At 37.2% G+C, this 18,700-nt stretch overlaps 2 protein-coding genes across 2 annotated transcripts; one reads left to right on the top strand and one right to left on the bottom strand.

Moving 5' to 3' along the window:
* Positions 1-3,487: 3,487 nt before the first annotated feature.
* Positions 3,488-4,526, bottom strand: LOC116525325 (putative olfactory receptor 52P1). Its single transcript, XM_032241127.1, has one exon. The coding sequence runs from the start codon at positions 4,524-4,526 to the stop codon at positions 3,537-3,539; it is 990 nt and encodes a 329-aa protein (XP_032097018.1). The 3' UTR covers positions 3,488-3,536.
* Positions 4,527-16,540: 12,014 nt separating this feature from the next.
* On the top strand, positions 16,541-17,512 carry LOC116524989 (putative olfactory receptor 52P1). The gene has a single exon (XM_032240504.1). It carries the CDS (start codon positions 16,541-16,543, stop codon positions 17,510-17,512), a length of 972 nt encoding a protein of 323 aa, XP_032096395.1.
* The last annotated feature ends 1,188 nt before the right edge of the window (positions 17,513-18,700 follow it).

Here is an 18,700-nt window from a genome sequence, read left to right as displayed (position 1 = left end):
TCTTTCTTTCTTTCTTTCTTTCTTTCTTTCTTTCTTTCTTTCTTTCTTTCTCTCTCTCTCTCTCTCTCTCTCTTTCTTTTTTTTAACTGGAGTTTCTCTCTTGTCTCCCAGGCTGGATTGCAATGCTGCGATCTTGGCTCACTGCAATCTTCGCCTCCTGGGTTAAGCGATTCTCCTGCCTCAGCCTCCCAGAGAGTAATATTTATTGACTTTTGTTTTGGAAAGATATCTCTGGATGATGTGTTGTTAATAAAGTTTTGGTTTGTAAAAAAGCAAGAAAAGTAGCAGACACATCTAGAAGACTATTGTAGTAATTCTGATGAGAAATCTTGATGATTTCGATGTACAAGATAGCAATGTAAGTGGTGAGAAGTGTCAGAGTCTGAATACATTTTGAAAGTAGAGAGAGTAATTTGCTGGTGGATGGCATGTGATGTGTGAGAAAATGAGAAGAATTAAAAAATAACACTAAGTTTTTCTTCAGATAGGCAATTAGAGGAATACAAATTTACTGAAATGAGCAATAGTCTGGAATAGGCAGAAGCTCAATTTTTAACGTTTTATTTAATATGCCTATAAGACATGCAAGCTATTAGGCAACTGGCGAGGTCTTTCCTGAAGACATATATTTGTGAGTCATCAACATATAGATGGCATTTAAAAATATGGGGCTTTTTAAAACCAAATAAGTGAGTATAGATAAAGCAGCAGTTTAAAGTATGAGTACTGAGTAAAGTCTGTCTACTATTGAAAGAGCTAGGAGATAATAGTAAGCCCCATCAAACACTGAGAAGGAATATTCAGCTGCGCTGAAAGGCAGGTACAGAAAGAATTTCATGGAGGAGAGAGTAATCATCTGTGTCAAAATCACCAATGGCCAAAGTTCAATGAAGATTAAAAAATTATCATTGGATTAAGGAGATCGCTGGTGATCTTAGTAAGAGTGGTTTGCATAGTGTGAGGAGGTGATAACCTATTTGAAATGGGTTCAAGAGAGAAGAGGAGAGAAATAAGAGAAAAATAGAGTAAATACTTTCAAATATTAAAAAAATCTATACATGAATTTAAATTTATTATTTTCTTTATCCTCTTATCTCTGGAAGCAATATCCTTTTTTCCTGACCTCCTCAAATGGGCACATGTTCATTTGTCATGCTTTCTTTTTTCCTAGAATATACTGTAAATTATACATTTTAGCAATATCCCATGTGCTTTGATAAGCAGAACATATGAGCTTGTTTAGCTTAACTTTTTTTTACAATTTCTATTATTCCTTTTTTTGATGACTGAATGTGTACATTTTAAATTTTCTAATAAGTATTTTTTAAAAAGAATGGAGTATTATTTTCCTTTTTTCTTTCTCTTTTTTTTTTTTTAAGTGTAAGGTATACTTTAAGTTCTGGGTACGTGTGCAGATCTTGCAGGATTGTTGCATAGGTTCACACATGCCATGGTGGTTTGCTGCCTTCACCCTTCCGTCAGGTATCAGGCATATAGCGATTACCTTTTTTTCCTAAAGTGTACCCTCTATGATCAAGCCTTTGACTGTTCATTTGTCTTCAATTCACCTTCGTGATTAAAGTGTGAGTTTCCTAGCTATAGCTTTATAGTTGAAAGTTATTTTTTTCACCACTCGGAAGTTAAAAAACAGTGAAATGTTTTAATCATTTGTGTTGCTAAATTAACCGTTAGTCTCAAGTTAATTCATTTGAAAATCTTATGCACATTTCCTCACTGCTTTAAACATTTTTTTAATCTGCCTTTGACTTTCAGCAATTCAATAAAATGTCTCTAATTCAACTCTAGTGTGTTTAACGTGGATTTTATTTGTCTTTAATCCACTAAAGTTTACTAAACTACTTACAACTATGAATTAAGGTGTTTTATTAGTTTCAGAATTTTCTTTGTCATCATCTCTTAAAATATGTATTTCTGCCTAATTTCTTCTCTCATTTCCTTCCAAAAAGCCAACTACCTGTATGCAAATATTCTTGTCTGTGTCCTACAAGTATTTCATGCTTCATGTTCTGTTTCTTTTGTTACTTTTTTCTTCAGTGCTTCAGTTTGGAGACTTTCTATTAATCAGTCTTTTTTTTTTTCATTTATTTACTCTTGCTTAGGGCCTACTGTTGGATGTATAAAATGGAATCTGAAGGCAGTTGTGAGTTCTGTGAGACATTTGGAAATTAATAGACTTGTATCAATACAATTTTTATCTGCTGTCCCTCAAAGAATGGGAGAGAGAGTCTGGGTCTGTTTCTGCTCCTATGGTTGAGCTCTTGATTGAGTGATGGGCTCAAGAGTTCCTATTCTCTGGGGATATGTTAAGGTTGGTGCAAAAGTAATTACGGTTTTTGTCATTACTTTTAAATGCCAAAAACTGCAATTACCTTTGCACCAACCTAATGTTAAAGTCTAACTCAAAATACTTCAAGCAAGAATATAAATTTATATGTTCTGTTAAATAAAGTACATCGCAGTAGAAACATCTTTAATCACTGCTGACTCCAGGTGTTCAAATAATATTATTAGCTATTATATTTTTACATTATTTGTGTCTGCTTTATTCTGTATTTGCCCACAGACAGATTCTTTTTAAATGGTTGCTAAAAGCCAACTGACATTTCCAGATTTACTTTCTACCAGCTAAGCAACACCAATGAGAAATATGCCTGTTTCTCAATATTTCTAATATAAGAGCAGACACACAGGCCACCAACTTAAGTCATGGATTTATTCCTGTGTCAAATCACATCAGTAAGGTGAGCTCTGTTGCTTGCCCCTACCCACTAGGCTATGTACCATCCTTGGAGTCCAATACCCAGTCGTACCAAACCAAGAAAAAGCCGGGGAAAAAATGATGCTAAGTAGTATTATACACACAAAAACAATTACCCACTACTTAATCTTACAAGGAACAGATTCTAAATACTAACATAATCTGAAGTCTCCTTATAATCAAGTTGAGTTCAAGATAATATCATCAGAAGCAAGAGATAATGACAGTGGGAAGGAATTAGTTAAGCATGCCATCAGTCATAATTTAAAGAAATGAAAGGGCAAAAGAAGTTTCCTAGTGCAATAAGGAGCCCAGAGTTTTCCAAATAGATATGTAGGTGCTTTCTCCTGCAGGAAGACCTCTGCCTTGACACTTCTGGGTTTTCAGCTCTTCCTTTCATAGCCCCCATTGCTATGGACTTAGATTGGAATGAGTGAGAAATTAGTCAAAGATGAATCTCTGAGAAACATCAACATTTAAGTCAGGTTCATTAAAAATAAAATAAGGAGAAGAGGATGAAAAACATTAGAAACATGGAAGAAAAGCTGGGATTGTGTGAGATCATGGAAAACACAGTAGATAGACTTTGGAGAAGTAGGTCATTTCTCTGTGATTTATCATTCTTGGAAATGGCCTAGAAGGTTCTGCAGAAGACATTATCCCCCTCTTAAAAGCTCTTTCTGGTCTCACATACTGAGGATTCTTTATCTTAAAAAGTTTCTTTTATTTTAGATTAAGTCCCTTCTATACTCCAGGGTCACTCAAATGTCTTGATGCTGGTTCCCTGCCCACTTTGAAACACCCTGATAACTCTTTCACGGATCTCTTTGGTCTTAACTCCATACACCACAGGGTTAAGAGCTGGTGGGAAAAGCAGATAAACATTTGCCAAAAGAATGTGAATATGGAGTGGAACGTGATGGCCAAAGCGGTGTGTAAAAAAGGAGAAGAGGGCTGGTGTGTAAGAGATGAGGATGACACACACATGGGAACCACAGGTCCCTAGGGCCTTGGACCGAGCTTCATGGGATGAGAGGCGACAAACTGCTTGTGCAATGAGGGAATAGGAAAGACCAATGCAGAACAAGTCCACCCCAATGACCAACAGTGCAGCTGTCAGCCCATACACACAGTTAGGCCTGGTGTCTCCACAGGCCAGCTTCACCACAGCCATGTGCTCACAGTATGTGTGTGGGATCACATGGCTTTGGCAGAAGTTTAAACGCCCAATGAGAAAAGGACATGGGAGCATGAGCAGGGACCCTCGCGCCACAGCTACCACCCCTATGCGGGCAATGATGGTGTCAGTGAGGATTGTGGCATAGCGGAGTGGGTGGCAGATGGCCACGTAACGATCAAAGGCCATGGCCAGCAGCACAGTGGACTCCATCATGCAGAAGGCATGAATGAAGAACATCTGTGCCAGGCAGCCAGAGGCAGATATATGTCCGGCTCCACACCAGAGGATGGCCAGTAGCTTGGGAACGGTGGAGACAGAAGCAGCCAAGTCTATGGTTGAGAGCATGCACAGAAAAAGATACACAGGCTTGTGCAAGACTGGTTCAGTGGCAACAAAAACTAGGATAGTTATGTTGCCCACAATTGTGGCTGTGCCTAAGCAGCATACGGGGAGTGAGAGCCACAGGTGAAATTGTTCCAGACCTGGGATGCCCAGGAGGAAGAAGACAGAAGGGTCGACGTCAGTATGATTAGGAGATTCCATGTTGTGCCCAAAAGTGTGGGACATTCTCTATGGTCAGAAACCTCCACATAGTATCACATTACCTGGAGGAACAAGATAGAAGAGAGATAGGAATGAGACTACAGTAACACCTACTAGCTATATCACGTTTAGAAAGCTTCATCTAAAATAGCAATACTAATCATATCTATTCCCCACAGATAAGAGAATTATGTGGGTAAATATTTCTAAAGATTTCCAAAGACCTTTGAATATACCTGATATATAATGCTTATTAAATACAATGAATGTGAGAAAGGGCTCAAATAAGCCTTCAGACAAACTAGAATTTTCTTCTAGCCAAGGCTATAGGAATATACCTGAATACATACTCTCTCTCTCTCTCTCTCTCTTATGGAGTATAAGAAGAGGTTAGGTGTGACTATCTGTTTAGTGACACAAACAACAAACACAGTACACTGGGTAATCTTGGACATTTTTTTTCTTGTCCTTTAAGTTGGAATAGGTTCTAATTTGGGACCCTGTGCTTAGTAATTATTTTTGAACTTAATATTACCCTAGTTGCTTCCAGTCTTTTTACTAAGCTATAAATATATTTTCACATATATCTGCTCAATCTTCTTCTGAAATTTTATAAGATATTTCAGCTATCCTTTCCCCAAAATGTGGAAGGTAACTCTTTTGGACTTCATTCTATTTCTGAAACTGAAAATTCCAAGCTTTTTCAGCCCACTTCTTGGTCAATCCTTTATTCACATTCCATCTGCAGTACCTGGTGATTTCTAAGACAGGGCATAGTCAAATCCTTCTCAATGTTACCATTACACAGTAGCAAGAAGTGATTTTACAAGAGTACTTTGACTTTACCTGGCAGTGATGACTAATGTCTTTTTATGGAAGAACAAAAAAAAAAAAGTATGCTATTCTCTAATTTACCTGACCTTTCCAGTACCCCAGCCCCTAAGGAGAAGCAATCCACAGCAAGTGGTACTTAAGCTACAAGGAATTATGCAGAGTATGTGGGTTCATGGTGATGGGAATAAACAGAGGAGCAATCATTGGGATAAGAGTTGAGAAATCATTTTAGCTAAAAGTTTTCAAGATGGATATGAGAACTTTACTGCCTGGAAGTTTATATCCATGTGTCCAACCACAAATATTTAACATTTGTCTCACATATAACTAGTCTTATTTTTAAAGCTGGAGATACTGTGATGATCAATACAAAGAAGCCAGGAAATGTGGGGAGTTGGAATATAGTTATCAAAGGAGAATCAACTCTTTTCCATATCCTTCTCTCTCAGGGTGTGTACATGTTAGGTGGGAGGGGAGTTAAACTCTCCTGTTTCTTAACAGACCAGCTACTCTGCATAGTTAGTCACTGAGAACATACATTTGAAGAGGTCTCTCCATTTTTTAACCACACAGATGTTCCTATTTTGGCATGTAAATGGATTTAAAAGACTAAACCACAGCAGAAAGCCCAAGTATGTTGGTGAACAAGATCAACTATTGTTTTTTTCTTTTCAGAGACTTAGGAACTAACTGAAGAAGAGGAGCTTGGTGACAGTGTTAATCTGATCACAGCTCAGAGTCAATGAATGATACAAGTTCCAGGAAATAGAGGGATAAACTCCTCAAAACGGGGGTGTGCATGATGGGTCTTGCATACACTGCTCTGTGAACTTATTCCTTGGAAGGCAGAGGCAGCAAAGATATAAGATTCCAATCAATTTCAGCTAGAGGCTTATCTTTCCCAGAGAGAAATACATTAAGGGGAAACTCAGGATCTGATCAAACATGTGACCATTACTGATACGGTTTGCACTTTCCAGACCTCCACCTAATATTCAGGTAAGAATGTATGCCAGATCGCATGATTGCCTTCATGTATTCTTTGAAGAGGCAGGCTATTTCAGAGGTATAAAATCTTGGGGATTTTAAAGCAGCAAAGCGTAGTGGTTAAAATAAATGTAGGCATTGGAACCCACAAAACTGAGAACCAATCTTTGTGTTTACCTCATATTGTCAGTGTTGCTTTGAATGAGTCAATTTTCCTCTAGAACCTTACAGTTTTCTAATAAGCAAAAAGGAAATAACACTTTACAAGCTGGTGAGAATCTAAATAAAGGTACCTACTACAATGTGTGGTCAACAGAAGGTGCTGAACAAGTGTCATTTATTATCATTACTTTCATTTTAATAGGAAAAAATCTCATATCCAATGCCAAATCTTCACTACAGTTTTCTTAACTAGCTAGAATCTTGTCTTAACGTACATGTTTATATGAGTAACTAGTTTACATTCAATCTCGTTTGCTCCATGATAGGGAAACCTTGTTGATAAATTATAAACACAAGTTCTTCATAATTTTTTTCTGTGTGCCTTCTAGGGCTATATAACAGTCATTTGGAAAACAGCTTTTCTGATTGCTTTCAGCGAAATCGAATGCACTCAGCTATGGTTTATATGGCATAAATTTGATTTACCAGTGAATGTGGTCTCTGCTCAACTGATGGCTCAACACAGATAATGGACGTGAACTCAGAATACAGAAGTAGAGGGGCCCCGCTCACTGTATCACCCCAACTCTTTAGTTTATGCCAGTTCTCCTACAGTTTTCCGTCTTCTTACAAATTCGCTTACTCATAGCCAGGAGGCTTAAGTTGATCATTTTTTGAGGTTCCTTTTGCATTTGGGGTATCTGACTCTATGCTTTATGACTTTTTTCCCTTGAAGAAATTGAACTGAGCACAGGTGACCACATATTGCTTGATTAGATTCACTCCTCATTTAATTGATGAAAGTGAACTTTACTGGCAGTTCCTCTTGGCTCCTCTAGTCTTTTCTTTTTTAGGAACCCCCAACCTTTGCACATATCAATCCTTCACACAGCCATGTGCTCTTACCCGTTCCCTCACTCCAACACTATTCCATCCAACTTGCAGATCTGTGGCCTCACATCTTTCCTTATATGAAATATTCCGTGATATCGATAAACTTTTGTGACCATTCTCACTCATACCTCAGTTTGAACTTGTCCTCTGACCTAATCACAAACTTGATGCTTATTGTGACATTAAAGCCAATATCTTCAGTAAGATAAAAACTCTAACATCACAACTGGGGGAAGGCCTGGGATTGGAAAAAGTTTTCCATGCCCTGAAACTGTACCGGAAACCAAAGGCTGTAAATCTGTCTGCACAAGAGCATAGCTACACTTGGGCTGCCTCTACCTGATGTCAGAATACTACAGGGGGAAAGCTCAAGGAAATCTAAGCTTCTGCTGACTCCCTCTGCCTAGTTTCATGGTGTTCATCTTTATAGTGTCAGTCATCTCACTAGGCACACAAATTCCCCCTTCCCTGCTCCATGAGAAATGATTTCTTGTTAGTAATTTCAGGAATATTATAGTAAGTGCCATAAACTTTCTTCACAATGCCTCACACATCTTCCATCTGGTTAACATATCACTTGCTTCCTCCTTTCCAGGCAGTTCCCCACCGTGTTCCCCTTTCCAACTACTCAGCCTAATGCCAAACTATAATTCCTGTTTCAGGATGCCTGCTAACTAAAATTCCAAATCAGACTCTACAGAGGTGTTACTCGGGATAATTTCCATTCCTGGTCTTTAAATCTTATTCTCCATACTTTCAAGCAACTTTTCCATAACCAGTTTGCACAGAAAAACTTCTCTTGAGGGCTAAGAAATGCCTTTTTCAGAGTCTTTTCCTAGCCAAACTCACATGATTCCGGGAAAGCAGAAAAGAGAAGGCACCACAGCGTAGAAGCATCCTCAGAAGACTGCAAGAACATTACAAGTCTCTGCTCGCCCTCGACTATCTGAAATATATTTCACAGCCCCCTGGGAGTGTGGTGGCTTGCACTGAGTTTAAGGCTAAAGCCACCTAGGGGGCCTCTATGTTCCCTAGGAAACTGTGCATTCACGCTCTGCTCCTCTGAACGCAGTCCAGATCAGAATGTAAAGATGATGCTAGAGGCTTTTGTTAAAGATTCAGGAAGTTGTATTTGTAGTCTGTTCCCTAGAAACTATTTTCCTGTTGTTTTGGTTTGGTTTTAACTCCCTGCATACCAGTACTGGCATTATTTCCATAAGGGTGCCTAAAATTTTAGAGTCATTGAGGATAGAAATACTGTGGTTACTTGAAGGCAACTCCACCAACCAAAGGATTCCAGGACATGATTTCTTTTTCTTCCACTCTTTTCTAGGATTATCTCTGGGCCATTCTGCTTTGCTTACTTTTTCTTAAGGCTCTAATATTATAGAGAATTTACTGCACATGTTCCCAGACTTGCTGACCAGCTTTGTGAAATGCTCTGCTGATTTTTCCATATTACCTGTGAATGATGCAGCAAGATGGTAATGAAACTCAATAGGATATTGTACCCATATGTGATATCTAGGAGACGTGACTTCTTAAAGGCAATTTTTTACCATGTAAAATAATTATGAACTGAGCACACCAGAGAAGACATGCATGAAGCATTACCAGACCTACATCTTTTGGTGGCCTTTGCTGAAAACCTGTCCATTGCACTGATTTCAGTAAACTGTATTGTTAGAGAGTTCCTTTGCATTAAACCTACAACCTAATTTTTCTAATGACTGACTTACTATTGGTACCAGTACTCTAATATTCAAATAATTTATTTGGTACAGTCTTACCACTACTGTAATTTACCCCACCATGCATCCCAGACCTTTTTCAAGTTACAAATGAGTGTCTTAATCCTCTCAGAAAAGCATCTCCTGCCGTTATCTGGATCCCACATTATGCGGGGAGAGTCTGGAGAATTGTCAATGTAGAACTGTAGTCTTTTTTTTTCAGAGTTGGACTCCTAATCATTTTTACTTAAGTTGGTCTCCTTATGATCATTCCAAAAGCTCCCCTGATTATTTTCTCCTCCAGCCACACCATATCTAAAGGGATCTGTCCTTACCAGGAACAGTGCCCACACCCAGGCTGGATCTGAATTCTGGTGGTCATACTTTGACCTTAGCTCCTGAGAGACTCTCGAAGCCAGTAGTTTGACAATGTTCTTGTACTTTAAAATTATTTACTGCTCTTGTTAAACACAGATTGCTAGTCCATATCACCAGAGTTTCTAATTCTGTGAGTTTGGAGCAAGACCTCAAAATTTCCTTTACTAACAAGTTTCCAATTAAAGGGAATGCTGTTGGTCAAGGGATCATACTTTAAAGAAATGAGGAGGAAAATAAAATCAGAGACAGAATTAAAATAGAATAAGTAATAGTCATCATTATTAGGACTAGGTCACTAAGAAAAATCATAGTAAGCAAAACTAAGTAACCCATCCCAGCTTAGCCCAACTAACTGCAGCTGCAAACTTATCTCACAGCCCACATTCCAGGTTCTAACAAGGCCTGTATTTAGAGAAGATAGAAGTAAAGCAGACCTAGTACAACCCCCTCTCTACTTAGATAAGAGCACCAGAGCATATCTTTAGGTCTGCAGACTGCACACACTTCTACAATTCCTGTTTTTCTGGTCTCCTTGGGTGTCTTCCTCAACGTTATAACCTCCTACCTCAGCTGCAAGGTTATGAAGTCCAATAACCACTAAGCCCAAGATTGCAAAACTTGATTAACTGTCTTTGTCCAAAGCTTGTTTCTGGCCTTGTTTTCCTGCCTCGTTTTCCTGCCTCAAGTTGTATAAAAGCAATATGTTCTCTTTGTTCAGGCCTGGTGGCCATTACGGGCAGTGAGGCCACCGTCAGCTGGAGCTCCAATAAAGAAATTCTCATGTGTCTCTTAGTGTCTCTGCTTTCAGCTCAAATTTCCACAACAGAACCACTATACTAAAAAAACAAATTTTTAAAAAAGTTTTTTGATTGGGTTTTTCTCTCCAAATTGCTATATGGTCTGCATTCTTCGAGAATTCTACTAAACAATGTGGATTAATAAGTCCTCTTAAAATCTAGAATAGAACAGGCTTGCAGCAACTTTCCTTTCATAGAATCTTGCCCTGAAAATTTTTATCTTTCTAGAGCTAAAGATGCCTTCTAGAAGCTTTCAACCCACCCCAATCTAATTAATTTTAAAAGAAATGAAAATAAAAAGGAAGAAAAAAATCTTTGGGAATTTCTTTGTTCATCACACAAAACAAGCCTACCTCTCAACAACTTCTGTGAAATTTTGTGGTCAATGCAGTCCATGGAGAATATAATAGTCCTGTAGGATGTCAACTTGCATAACTGTATTTCCTGGAATTTACTTTCTGCTATCTTTTCAGGTAAGTGGGCTACTAGAAATAATCTCTTATGAGACTTAAGTTGGAAGAGAAATAACAGCCATTGTATTGCACACACTCCACTCTCAGTTATTTAAACACGAATACAGGTGTTGCTGTAAAGTTATTGCAGAGATACACTAGAATACCCTAATCAGTTGGCTTTAATTAGGTGAATTATCTGGGGTGGGCCTGACTTAATCAGTTAGAAGGCCTTAAAAGGGGCCTTACACCTTCCTTGGAAAAAAATAAAAAGACTCATGCCTCTAGAAACCAGCTTCAACCCATGCCTGGGTAGATTCCAGCATCCTTGCAATCTTTACTTTCTGACTGCCTACTCCCTGAACTTTGGACTTTGCCTAGACAGTCTATACAATTATGTAAGCCAATACTTTGAACGTGTATGTTCATGTATATATCTCCCCTAATGGTTTTGTGTTTGACTAATAAAGAAACCAACGTGTGTTCTCAATTTATTTTACTATGCCGTTATTGTATTCTACAAGGAATTTGGGGTGTTTGCAATAACCACTAGAAAGATCCAAATCAGACACTGCCAAAATGAAAGTATAATGTGATGTTACTACAAAAGCCAAATGAAAATAGGTATGTAATCTTACATTAACTATATTACTTTTTTAGAAAATATGAGACACAAGTAGATGAGATATTGGTGAACTAAAAATTAGAATGTATAAGTTGTAAAGAGTCAGAAGCATTTTCAAATGCTTCTAAAGTAAGAATAAAAAGGAGTACCCAATCCCCCTTCTCCTTCCATATTGAGTATTGTACTAAAGGCCACAGCCATGCAACAAGAAGAAAATATAATTTAAAAAAATAGGAAGCATGAGTGCTATTACAATTTGCATAGAAAGTATAAGAGAATCTACAGAGAGTTTGTTAGTCGATATAGATTTCAACGAGATTGATAGATACAAGATCAAAATAAAGAGATAAGCAAAAATTATGAAAAAATATGGAATATTTCATTAATATAAAATGCATAAAGAGAATAGCACATCATAAACCTGGATAAAAGACTCAATACCATGAAGATATCTAATCTTTTCAAATGAATCTATACATTAGATAGAACTCTAATTAAAATAGTGAGAGGAAATCTTTAGAACTCAACAAATAATAAAATTAATATGAAAAAATAAAACTCTAAAAATAACCAAGTCTGAAGCACAAGATGGGGAGACTTGCCCTATTATACTTACAAATTATTTTAAAATGTAGAAGTTTGTGTCAAACTTTTACTAGAATAACACTGGGATAAAAAGAATGAAAAGCCCAGAAACAGATTCCTAATTTTTTAACATATATGACATTACTAATTAGAAAGGATAGAATGTACTAATCAGTATTTGAAGTTAGATATTAATATACTTAATTATGTAATGAAATGTGACCATGTAATGAGCCATAAAAACATAAATTCCAGACGAATTGAAAATAAATTCTTAATTTTATATTTATGTTATATAAAAATCCTTATTTTGCAGGAATAGAGTATTGAACACAGAAAAATTAAGACAAAATGTAGCAATCACAAATGAAGCAATTGATATACTCCTTTTTATAATTTATGTTTATATAAAATGAAACGATAGCATTTGAGGTAAATAGGTTAGAAGGAAATTAGTGGAATATATATGTGACAGGGTATTTATAATACAAACATGCAATAAAAATAATCTCAAATCAATGTCTAAGAAGAGTAACAGTACATGAGGAAACTAGGCAAAAATACATGAAAAGAAAGTTCATTTAATTAGCTAATATGGATAGCAGAAAAATACAATTGCACGCAATAGTGAGATGCCATTTCACATGTATCAGATTACCAAAAATAAGCCATAAGAATTGCTATCAAGAATGTGGGAAGTGGGGAATTTCATATAGTGTATGGGTGTGTAAAATGACAGTAATATTTTGAAAAGAAACATAAAAATATGTAGTAAAGGTGAGAGTATATATAACCTCAAGTAAAGAAACTTTTATTTGTATACACTGTATTGTAAGATATTTCATCATTGTAATATAAAATTGACAAAGATTTTTTACTTTAACAAACTTTAGAGCAAATGGGAAAAAGTCCCATAACATCATTATTATATCATTACATGGAAACTGAAAAGAACAAAATTTCTTCTTTTCCTCTGAGAACTGCCTTGGGACCATGTTGCCCTTTGAGGAAGAGGTTCAGTGGGTTACTCTAATGAGCCACTTCTTTCATTGTTCCTCTGTCCTTGATCTCTGGAGAGTCATGGCTGTGCCCAGATTACTTGGAAAATAAAATCACAGACTTCAAAAATCTCCATTATGTAGTATGAGATAGGCTTGGCCCACTGTAACAAGAAAGCTTGTGTGCTGGATCTCAGGAAAGAAACACAGAAGGGAGAGCCAGGGTAGACAAGGAGCTCCTTCTTAGGGGCTTTTTCTTCCTAGGTCAGCAAAGATAGTGTTCCATGTAACATGAGACGGGCAGATTTAAGTTGTGACTTGCGAATGGCAATGCTCTGGTAATCAGAAGAAAAGGACATGGTCGAAAGAATATAGTGTTCTAGGTAAGTTCTGATTTAAATAATTAAATAAATTAATACTGCCTCTCCTTTTAAAAATCAGATTGTTTTCTCTAAGCTCCTTCTATCAGGAGCTTTAACTAATTCTATCTACCTGGCATTTATTTCCTACAGCAACCCTCTATCCCAGACACCTGAAAATACTGCCTCCCTTCTGAAAGGTGAGCAAGTTTACCGAAGATTTAAGGGGTGAATGAGTGTAAGATTCAAGAATCTAGGACTTTAAAATAATGCAAACACATTATCAAGCATGACAAGGTGGAGTTGGTTTACAAACTCTGGCTCACAGTGTGTATTTAATAAATACTAGTTAATGAGAAGAATCATTTAAAGAAAAGAAATTTAATGCTTAAGTGTTAGGCAGTGGAGCACAGATATGGGCAAATCCATGATATTGGCAAGAGGAGGAAGGTGAGGATAAGATTGAGCTGAATATGAGTTTGTTAAGAAAAGAGGAATGTGATGTGAAAATAATTCTAGGCAAAAGAAGCTGTCAATCACAAGTTCACCTCTGATCTTGTTTCCAGGACTCCATGTGTTTGACAGCAAGGTCACACTGAATTCCTCACCATTCCTTAAATATGCCTACATTTTCCGATGTTGTCTTTTCCCCACTTACTGTTTTCTCTATTCAGAATTCTTTCTCCCCACCTCTCTATCTGACTAACTCTTGTCGTTTTTTCAGGCTATGATAAATCATACTTTCTGAAAATTTTCTTTGTCTCCTCTTCAAGGAAGAGTCCCTTCAAACTCCATAAATTATTTTACATCTCAGTTATAACATTTATTGAGTTGAGTTGTGACTGTCTGTTCATATTAAGGTAACCTACTGGACAAAGAATAATGAAGGAAGACGAGAAGCAAAGGGCCAGAAAGAACAAAGAAGAAGAGAAGAACTGAGTTTTGAGCACCCTGGAATCTACAGTTTCTGACTCAGCTCTTGAGCTGGTCATTCAAAACATGGTTATGCAGCGAAAGGCCCCTACAAGCTCTGAAAAGAGTTTGTTTCTAGGGTCCAGTTCTATACATTCAGATTCAGTCCTTGGCACCTACATATCAGTAAGTTTTAAACTCTTCAGGTGTTTCAAAGATGCTGTCAGAACTTTGAATTACTTTTTGATTCCATCGAGTATAAAGGCATTTGTTTTTTAAAAAGATTGTTTTAAAAGCTGAAATGTTGTTTAATGTGACTAAAATAGAAGTTTAAGATGAAATAGTATCTTCATAGACCCACATAAAAATAGAATAAGTCATGGGAAGATTTGTGGGAAGACGGAATAGCAAGGACAGGTATCTTGAGGCAGGGACAAACTTATGCATAAAGAGGAGAAAAATGACCAAGAATAAAGTGAGCAAGTGGGAGAGTATAGAAGATGAAGTTGAAGAGGTGAGCTGAATCCAGGACATTCCTCGTACATCATGAGGATCATGAGTATTTATGATCAGAGTATGTCACAGTGCCTTGCACATCGTGGCACAGATTTTTTATTTTGTTCTTTATATAACAGGAAGCCATTATGATGATATGATGATAAGCTGTTATGATATCATGCTACTTATATTTTTTAAGATTTTAAAGATAACATGGCTGCTTTATGAACAACAAGCAGTACGTGGGCAAGAGAGAAGCAGAACAATCAGTAAAGAGTTCTATCAGTTGTCCAAGTAAAAACTAAGGATGTCCTGGCTAGAGTGAGGATTGAGTAAGAGACTATGGTCTATAATTCTTCTGTCTCAGTAATGGTGCATCCAATCTCTCTATTTATATTATCATTCACATTCTGTCTTTATGTCTTGTTAGCTTCAGAATCAATAAAGAAATTAGTCAATACCTCATTAATTAATATCTTGTCTGAAGGCTTAGACTAAACCTAGTCCAGTTGCTCTGTGAATGAAAATCAGTTTTAAGTATGTGGAAGAATCTGGCACTGAAATTCCGTATAATCATTTGTGGCAACTTTAACAAATGCATTAATTTTATAGATACTGAATTTTATAATTATATTTTTATATGTTTTATTTTTGTGAGTACATAGTAGGTATATATATATATATGGGTTACATGAGATATTTTGATGCAGGTATACAATGTGTAATAATCACATGATGTCAAATAGGTTATCCATCACCCCAAGTATTTATCCTTGGAGTTTCAAAGCAATCAAATTACACTGTTTTAGTTATTTTAAAACATACAATTAAATTGTTTTTTTTTACTATAGCCACAGTGTTGTGCAAGCAAGTTCTAGGTCTTATATATTCTTCCTATTTTTGTACCCATTAACCATACCTTTCCTTCCCAACTACGCTTCCCACCCTCAAGTAACCTTACTTCTTCTTTCTATCTCCATAAGTTCAATTGTTTTAATTTTTAGCTTCCACAGGTAAGTGGGAATATGCAATGTTAGTATTTCTCTGTCTGACTTATTTCACTTAACATGATGACCTCCAGCTCCATGTATATTGTTGCTAATGACTGGATCTCATTCTTTTTTATGGCTCAGTAATACTCCACTCTATATGCACCACATTTTCTTTATCTGTTCATCTGCTGATAGACACTTGAGTTGCTTCCAAATCTTAGCTGTTGTGAATAGTGCTACAATAAACATGGGAATGCAGATATTTTTCATATTTTGTCCCCTCAAATCCAGAAAGCCCCAAGGGGAGAGAAGGAATCACCATCTAAACGTGGATCTCTAAAAGAGCGGCAAAACATGAAATCAAAGGAACTCATTTCTTCCAACAGCTCAGCACTCCTGGAACAAGGTGGGGGGAAGTATATTTCCTCCATTTTTATATATTTTGGAGGCTTCCCAAGGAGAAAATTACAGCCCTTCTATCAAGTTTTCCATCTTTCTATCAAAGGTAAAATTTTATCCTATTTAGTCAGACTTCTTAAAATGTGGAATTGCTGAACTGGAAAAGGTAAGAATAAATGTTCACTACAATATCCTTTATAAAGAAAAGAAGCCAAAGCCCCATAATAAAATTATTGTGAAAGCAATATAGGTGCTTAGAGATAGACTTGAAAGGAGATTGTGAATTTCATGATCCCAAAGATGCATTCTGCCATCTTTCTCTAGGCTCCATCTCAGCAAGTCTTTAGAACCCAAACCCAGTAAAAACAACGCACCAGCCATGTCTCATTGACAGGTGTCTAAACTTTTTTTTAACAGCCGCCAACTATTTTCTACCATGCTAATCCTCAACCATTCCAGCTTCGTGACCTTCACGCTGATGGGCATACCTGGCTTAGAGTCACAGCACTTGTGGTTATCTGTTCCTTTCTTCTCCATGTTTTTGACTATCCTCATTGGCAATGGTTCTATCCTTTTCCTGGTGGCCACAGAGCCCACACTGCATTCACAAATGTACCTGCTTCTGGCCCTACTGATGGTGGCTGACCTCATATCCACTCTGGCTGTGGTGCCCAAACTCCTCTGCCTCTTCTGGTTCAATGATGGGGACATAGCTGCCAATGCCTGTTTCACTCAGATGTTTTTCATCCATGGATCGTCTGTGACACGATCAGCCCTCCTTGTTTCAATGGCTTTCGACCGCTTTGTTGCCATATGTGAGCCCTTACGCTACAACATAATTCTGAGCCATTCTTTAATTGGACGCCTGGGACTGCTGGCTCTTGCCAAGGGTGTGATCCTTGTCTTGCCCATGCCTCTTCTACTTCAAAGTTTAACCTTCTGCCACATGGCCATTCCTCATACCTACTGTGATCACATGGCTGTGGTGAAGATGGCCTGTAACCACACCAGGCCCAATTACATCTATGGGCTCTTCGTGATCCTGCTTGTTGTGGGACTTGATCTGCTGCTCATTGGCTTCTCTTATGCCCTTATCCATCAGGCTGTAGTACGCCTCAGCTCTCGAGATGCCACCTGCAAAGCCCTCAACACCTGCTCAGCACACCTCTTTGTCATCCTTGCCACTTATGTGCCTGCACTCTTTTCCTCTATCACCCACCGCATCGGTCACAATATCCCACCTCATACACATGTTCTCCTTGCCAATCTCTACCTTCTCCTGCCCTCAATGTTCAACCCCATCATCTATGGTATAAAAATGAAGGAAATACGGGGCCAGGTGACCAATTGCCTGTGCAGAGGAATTGCACAGAATGTGAGTCCCAGCAATAAACCTGCAAGTAAATGAATAATAAGGAAGGTTAACCGATAATGCTTTTGCTCAACCATCCAATACCCAGTTGCATCTCTGTATCAGCTGTGGAAAAAATAAACCATGAATAAGTTATTTTCTTTTTCTTTTTTTGGGGGGGTGGCAGGTGGAGTTTACAAGAAGAACCAGTATATTTGTACTTTCATTGAGTTATGGAGTACAGAAAGGAGTGTCTAAGCTATCTCTTCCTATACCTATTTACCAGGGACACTCTGATGGCATGGGTCTCCTGATGACATTCACATCTGTGTTCAGGTTCATCAACTACATACAATATTGCTCTTCAATGATCCAAGTCCATGTTTTCTTGCCTTGATGGAGACTTTGGATTTGCTTCAGTTTTCTTTCTATTTTCTATTTCTCAAATTATCTGTATTTGTTTCTAACTGGTACCTTTTGCTGAAAGGAATGTGGTGTACTTATTATCTTAGAACACCACCTTAACATGTAATAACTCTTCAGGCAATTGCTCTTTTCATCAAGAATATTTTAAATGAAATAACAATGTGGTATGTTCACAGTACTGACCAGATGATAGTGATGATAGGGATGTGATGACAACAATGAAGGAATCTGAGGATGATATATGTAGACTGAATTCAGGGACTGCTGAGATACGTATTTCAAAAAGTTTTATTGCAAAGGAAAACATGTATTTGTATACCTGATTCAAAAGACTTCAATGAACAGGAACTTCATCTTTAAAAAACCATATGTGAACATGAAGCCACCTGTTCTTAAAGTGATATTCCACAGTGACTCAAGTCATGTACAAAGACTAACATAATGTTTTGATGAAGCATTGCTTTGTTAATATGTTTTGAATCATTGTAATGAGTGAAATTTCTATCTAATCATTTAAATACATTGTTATCATTGGATCAATTGTACAACATAATAAGACAAATACAAGATTGGGTATTTAATCAGATAAAAGTTAAAATTAATAAACGTTAAATTGAAACTGTGGAATACAAGAACTACAGAGACATAGTATTATCACAGCCTTAGCACAATCTAAACATATGTGATTATTGAATTTAGAATCAGGAGAAAGGACCCAGTATTTCTAAACTCCTTTTCAATATAAATCACTGAGTTTGAGATTCTTCAAAAGATAGTGACATGGAGAATAAGTGTCATATATACTCTTTATCTGTAGCC

This window comes from Sapajus apella, unplaced genomic scaffold, assembly GCF_009761245.1.
Source record: "Sapajus apella isolate SASKATOON/1434 unplaced genomic scaffold, GSC_monkey_1.0 scaffold47, whole genome shotgun sequence".
Classification (NCBI taxonomy): domain Eukaryota; kingdom Metazoa; phylum Chordata; class Mammalia; order Primates; family Cebidae; genus Sapajus; species Sapajus apella.
The sequence above is the reverse complement of the archived record's forward strand: the minus strand, read 5'-3'. Positions and strand labels throughout refer to the sequence as shown.